This window comes from Megalobrama amblycephala, linkage group LG14, assembly GCF_018812025.1.
Source record: "Megalobrama amblycephala isolate DHTTF-2021 linkage group LG14, ASM1881202v1, whole genome shotgun sequence".
Classification (NCBI taxonomy): domain Eukaryota; kingdom Metazoa; phylum Chordata; class Actinopteri; order Cypriniformes; family Xenocyprididae; genus Megalobrama; species Megalobrama amblycephala.
The window spans coordinates 43,198,627-43,204,716 of record NC_063057.1 but is presented as its reverse complement, the minus strand read 5'-3'; the positions used below and the strand labels follow the sequence as shown (position 1 = coordinate 43,204,716).

At 36.3% G+C, this 6,090-nt stretch overlaps 1 protein-coding gene across 2 annotated transcripts in view; it reads left to right on the top strand.

Moving 5' to 3' along the window:
* Window positions 1-2,603: 2,603 nt before the first annotated feature.
* Window positions 2,604-6,090, top strand: part of LOC125245721 (gastrula zinc finger protein XlCGF57.1-like) — an 85,893-nt gene continuing 82,406 nt past the window's right edge. The window contains exons 1-2 of one of the 2 annotated variants that reach the window (XM_048156437.1): window positions 2,604-2,706; window positions 3,398-3,590. In XM_048156437.1, the coding sequence (XP_048012394.1) occupies window positions 3,470-3,590 (121 nt within the window). In that variant the 5' untranslated portion in view covers window positions 2,604-2,706; window positions 3,398-3,469. The other variant, XM_048156439.1, reaches the window with a different exon arrangement.

Here is a 6,090-nt window from a genome sequence, read left to right as displayed (position 1 = left end):
AGGGTTCCCACTCTAAGCCAAATGTCAAATTCCCTGATTTTTCCCTGACTTTCACCAACTAAAAAGCTGAATTTCCATGACCTATAATGAACGGAAAAACAGGCCGCTGTTGTTGTTTCTCATCAAGTTCTTCATTCAGTCTTTTGATTTCTTCACATTTAGTTTTTGCAGACCGTCTTAGACTGTTTGACACTAGGCTATTTCTGTACAATGGTTATGATTATCAAGTCTGAACTAAATAAATAATAATTATTAAATAATTAAGTCCCATAATATTTTTCCTTCAGAAGTAATGTTGGTAGTTTATCCAATGTGCATTTATTAATTTATTCTACCATGGTGAATAAACAAATGGTAACGGCTATGCACAACCACTTTGAAAATTCTGTGCGACTTCCACTAGGGGGCGAAATGTGACAATCGTGCAGTGAAAAGGCGACTTACCGTGTCCTTTTTTATGTTTTATTTTTTATTTTTTTAAAAGCTTACCGTGTCCTAATCAGACTTGACAAAGCTACAATACGACAAAATAAATCATACATCACAGCCAATCATAACCGCGTGTGGGCGGGCTCTGTTCGCAGCTAAACATGAAAACAAACAAAATTTAACTAAACAAAATTAAACCATAAAACGTAATTCAAAATACATACTCAGTGACTCATACAGTCTTTATGAAATACACTTGTTTGAGCTTTGCTTAATATTAACAAGGTTTGAGCTTGAATATCATTTTGCATGACTTTAATAGCCACTATGACAGCAATAATGGATCATTTACCTCAGAGTTTGAAAATAAATAAAAGAAAACAACAACGTTCAAACTGTAAGTAATAAATACTTTTTTTGTGCATTTATGTCCTTGTTCCCCCTCTATGTCCTGAACTATTAGCTGCAAAATCCCAGAAATATAGAAACCTTTGTCGTGTCGCGGCTGGTTAAGATTGTCTTAAAGGGATAGTTCACCCAAAAATGAAATTTTGATGTTTATCTGCTTACCCCCAGCGCATCCAAGATGTAGGTGACTTTTTCTTCAGTAAAACACAAATGAGGATTTTTAAATCAAACCGCTGCTGTCTGTCAGCCAAATAATGGGAGTAGATGGGGACTTAGGCTATAAGAGTAAATAAAGCTTGTTTAGACAAATCCAAATTAAACCCTGCGGCTCGTGACGACACATTGATGCCCTAAGACACGAAACGATCGGTTTGTGAGAGAAACCGAACAGTATTTATATCATTTTTTACCTCTAATACACGACTATGTCCAATTTTGTCCAATTAAATTGACTTAAAAATGGACAAAAAATCTATAGAATTCCCTGTCTTTCAATGTCTGGAATAGACCTTTTAAAATTTCTTGATATTCCAGAAATTCCATGACCCGTGGGAACCCTGAGTCATAGCCATGGTTCCTGTTTGTCTTGAGATTCCCTTAACCCGTCATTTAATCTTGTCATGTGCTTCCCTTGATTCACGTTATATTAGGTGTGTTGGACTTGAAGCTGTGCTGTGCAGACCGATCGGTGTTTGACATCAAAATACCGCGAGAGCGTAGCCCTCATGTTACCATTGTATCTTGTCAAGCTTTGTTCCCCAAGTGTTATTTTTTCTGTTCATGTTTAAGTCAAGTCGCAAAGTCCTTGTTTATTTTAATCACATTTATTTGAATAAAGTTGCACATGGGTTCTCACTGCAACTCGCCTCAGTGGACTTTATTACAATGACAGAAAATATTGTAGTTTTTGTCTTTTAACTACGGGTGATCAACTCCGTTATTGATATTAATATCAACACAATCAAGGTCAGCTCTGTTGGTTTAAGGTTTTACTTTAAAAATGATCATTGTTTTAAGCATAACTAGTAAATTTTACTCAAAAAAGTCCATCTTATTAGGCTTGAAGTTGAATTAATGAATGAAGACACAAAAGTTCTCTTAGGGAACACAGGTTTTTAAATTGTTATATTTGTTAACTATATATTTGACTCAATTCTCCCAATATACTCCAAAATATTTGACCCAATTCTCATCTTCCACCAACAGCAAACAACAAATTAAAATCAATTCCTCATAGACAAAATCAAGCCCAAAATTGAAAATCTAAATCAATTAAAATTTGTTCTTGTTTCACTTGGACATACGTCACAATAGGGAAAAAACGCTTTGATGTTTGCTATTTAAACAACATGGCATAGGAAGTGAAAATGATAACTGCGTCAGGCTGAATCAAGCAAAAAACACTTGCGTCATGCTCCACTGCGCCGGGCCCAAAGAGTTAAAGTTTATATTCACAGATCTGAAATACTATTTCTGCAGTGTACATGTATGTTGAGCCAGTCTGTGGCCTTAATAAAGATTTATTTTTTATTTGACAACCCTTTATTATAAAATAATAATTTTTAAATTTGATAAAGCTCTTTCAAAAACATTGCATTAAACAAAAATTGGTTTGTTATTGAAAAGTTTATTTTTTTTAGCTATTTAGACAAATTCTCACATTAGATGTGGTTCAAACTCATTTTATTTTCAGCACATCATTGACCAACATGCATTTAAACATGTATTTCGACTCAGAATGGCGCTAACATATGTTAAATTTCTTGTATGTGAATTTCTGATTTAATCGTGTGAGTCGACTTTTATTTTGGAGTGACGATTTGACGTCATAAGGCTGCGCTCCTGCGTCTGTGATTCGGCTGGAGAAAGGTCTGTGTTAAAGTATTCAAAGTGTTTAATCACTGCAAACAGTTTAGGTAATTTTATAGTTTTAACAAGAACTGTTAAATGAATATTTTACTATTGGATGTAACATTGTAATGCTTTATAAAACATTCACGAACGTTATCAATCCTTGAGTCACACATCAGTTGGTCACACATGAGATAAAGAAAAGGTGCGTCTCATTTCTCTCCATACATAGTGAATCAGTGTATCGTTAAAACGAATTCGGTTCTGAGATTTTGAAAAGTCAACTGAATCAATTGCTACGTAAAATGATTCACTGATTCAGATCGTTCGAATCACCTGCTGGTCAAAACAGTGTAAATACAACAACCAAAAACAAACGTGTGTAATAACGTTTATTAATAATCAATAGTAACTGTTTTGATGAAAGTGTAATCTATTAAAACTAATCAAAAAATAATTTAGTATATATATAAATCACAACAATATGAAGTGTCTGTAATTTGTTCTTTTAATAATTTGAAGTGCTTGTTTTGATTTTTTTTTTTTTTTTTTTTTTTTGGCTTAATCAGTTACTTTAAGTCCATTAACTCTCACTTTGACTGACTCCCTTACCAGTGCACAGACTACTGTATTGGAGCTGATTGAGACACACCCAGAGATTTAGTTGTGATTTATTTTTCTTTCTGTTTATTATTCTCATCTTAAACAGGACAGATTATCTGAACACACAGAAAAGCTCTTGGTGAAACAACTGAGATCCATGTGACACACTGTTATAAAGATGGCGTTTATTAAAGAGGAAAGTGAAGACATAAAGATGGTGTTTATTAAAGATGAGAGTGAAGAAATGAAGATTGAAGAAACATTCATAGTGAAACAAGAAGATACTGAGACACAAACAGGTTAGTTTCATTCTCAAAGCTGAACTCAGTCATTTGATCCTTATTAAAATGTCCACTTCTATAGAAATGAACAATAATTTTGTAACATATTACTACTTTTTGGACCTACTAATACAATGTTATTGTTATTTATAATACTCCAGGAGGGTGTTTCCTGATCATGTACACATACACCTGTACTGTACCTTCAACTGCATGAAGAAAAAACTTTTCACAAGCAACATATTTTAGGTGTTCTAATGCTGCGTTCACACCAAACGCGAATAGAGCGTCAAATTCGCGTCTACCGCGTCTAGTTTGCCGCTTGAACATTTTGAATGCATTCGCGCGTCTAGAGCGAAATAGACGCGCGTAAAAAACAAGCGTTTGAAGCGAAATTGACGCGCGTCCGAGGCGAAATCCGCTTCTTGTGGGAGGGGCAAGTGCTAGGCGGTTGTCTGTTTGCAAGATGGCTGATGTTGATCGTGCGTTCATCGAGAGAGCTACCGCTTTGTATTTGCTCTGGAGAGCACAACAGCGGCGTAGAGGTCAGCGTCGCGGGAAGGCCGCGGGTCGATAAACGTGTACGTGACTCAAAAGTAAAACGTGTATTTACAACTTACCAGGTAGCCCAATCTCCTCACCGACACTCTTCCAAGCGAGGTCCTTTTTATTCCTGTCTGAAGTATGAACTTGTGTCATAAATCTCTGGGTGACTGCTCACTGATAATATCAGTCGTTCCTCCATTTTGAATGAGTGACTCCGGGCGGGCCTGCCGCCACAGCAGCAAGCAGGCTCCTGATTGGTTAACGCGGCGCGAATTTACGCCAAAGTTAAAATTTTTCAACTCGGGCGTCAGACGCGAATTCGCGTAAAACGCTAAATGCACAAAAAGCACCATTCGCGCGAACGAGGCGAATTCGCGTCTTCCGCGCCGCGCTAAACGCCTCATTCGCGCCGCAAGACCTCCAGACGCGTGTAAACGCGTCTTTACATTGACTTAACATTGAAATCATTCGCGCCAGACACTCTATTCGCGTTTGGTGTGAACACAGCATAATAAGATCAGGGCTGCCAACTCTCACGCATTCAGTGCGAGACTTAATTGACACTGTTCTCACACCACACATCCATTTTCTCATGCAGTGAAAAGTGAAGCAAAGATGACCCTGACACAAACAAAATACAAAACAGGTTACTTTTCAAGTCTCAGCTTTCAAATTTTCTCACGACATTCAAACAATAAATACCGTTTTGGAGCTCTTAAATGTGACGTGACGGATCGCTGTAGCGCCTCAGTTCAAGTGGCACATCAACTGATCATTACTTTCTCTTTACTACTAGTTAACAGTAAGTAAACACAAATGAACATCAGAAGGTATGTTGAAAGATACAGTACAACTTACCGAAAGCCTTTCAAATCATAGTGATTCCAACAGCCAACTGAGATTTTAGAGCTCTGGCTAACATAATGGCTTTAGTTAAGTGTACTTAAGTTTTCGAAATTGTGTTGTAAATTGTTTACCGCCTGTAAACTGTTAGTGTCTTATGGACTGTTCCACAGGTTCATGTGCAATAATTGTTTAAGGCTCACTGAACAAGCATGAAAAACATTGTGTAAACACTTTCCAATAAAGATCTGTAAAGCTTATTTGGACAGTATCCTGAAAAAGGGATGTTTCTTTTTCCTTTTTTCTCTTTTTTGAGTTTAGATTAATCAAACAAACAGTGCAATAAATTAATATATAGATAACCAATAATCATTTGACATTTCAATCTAAATTTGAAATCTTTAAAAATTTCAATAACATAATTGCAATTAAGGTAATTTTCAGTAACTTGAATGTTTTTAATTGTTTTAGAAAGAAAAGACAAAATTCGCAAGAAAACCTTCAGCTACACCATTGTATACCATCGTTGGGCCAGTGGGTGGCCCTTACAATACGATACCTAACAGTCAGTCAGCGTAGTAATGATAAAAGTAGCTGATGTCATATTTCTTTTGTCTAGTATGTACTTAAGTCACTACAATTTGAACCAACTAGAGCTTATTTACACTCACTGTTCTTGAGAACATTGGAAATGTGATAAAGTTCCACTTGCTATCAGCAAAACCTTGGTCACAACCAGTTCTTAACTGTAGAAAGTGATGTAACCATATCTCCACTGAGATCTAGCATCTTACGTGCAATAATTAATCCCTCTGTCTTATCAAAATTTAATAGAAGAAAATTACTTGTTATCCCATCCTTGATATCATTAATACACTGTGCTAACTTGAAGAGTTGTGCAATTTCTTCAGGTTGTTCAGAAATATAAATATGAGTATCATTGGCATGATATGTTGAAATCAGTGTTGCCAAGTCAATTGGACTACTTTTACACTGTTGCCGCGGGTTGTTCATGTCCGTGGGTTAAATCGACCCCAAATGACGTGATATTTAGCCCTTGAAATGCAAATTTTTACCAGGGAATCCCTGACAAAAACGCCAGATGCTACCCCCGGAACGCATTTTTTAC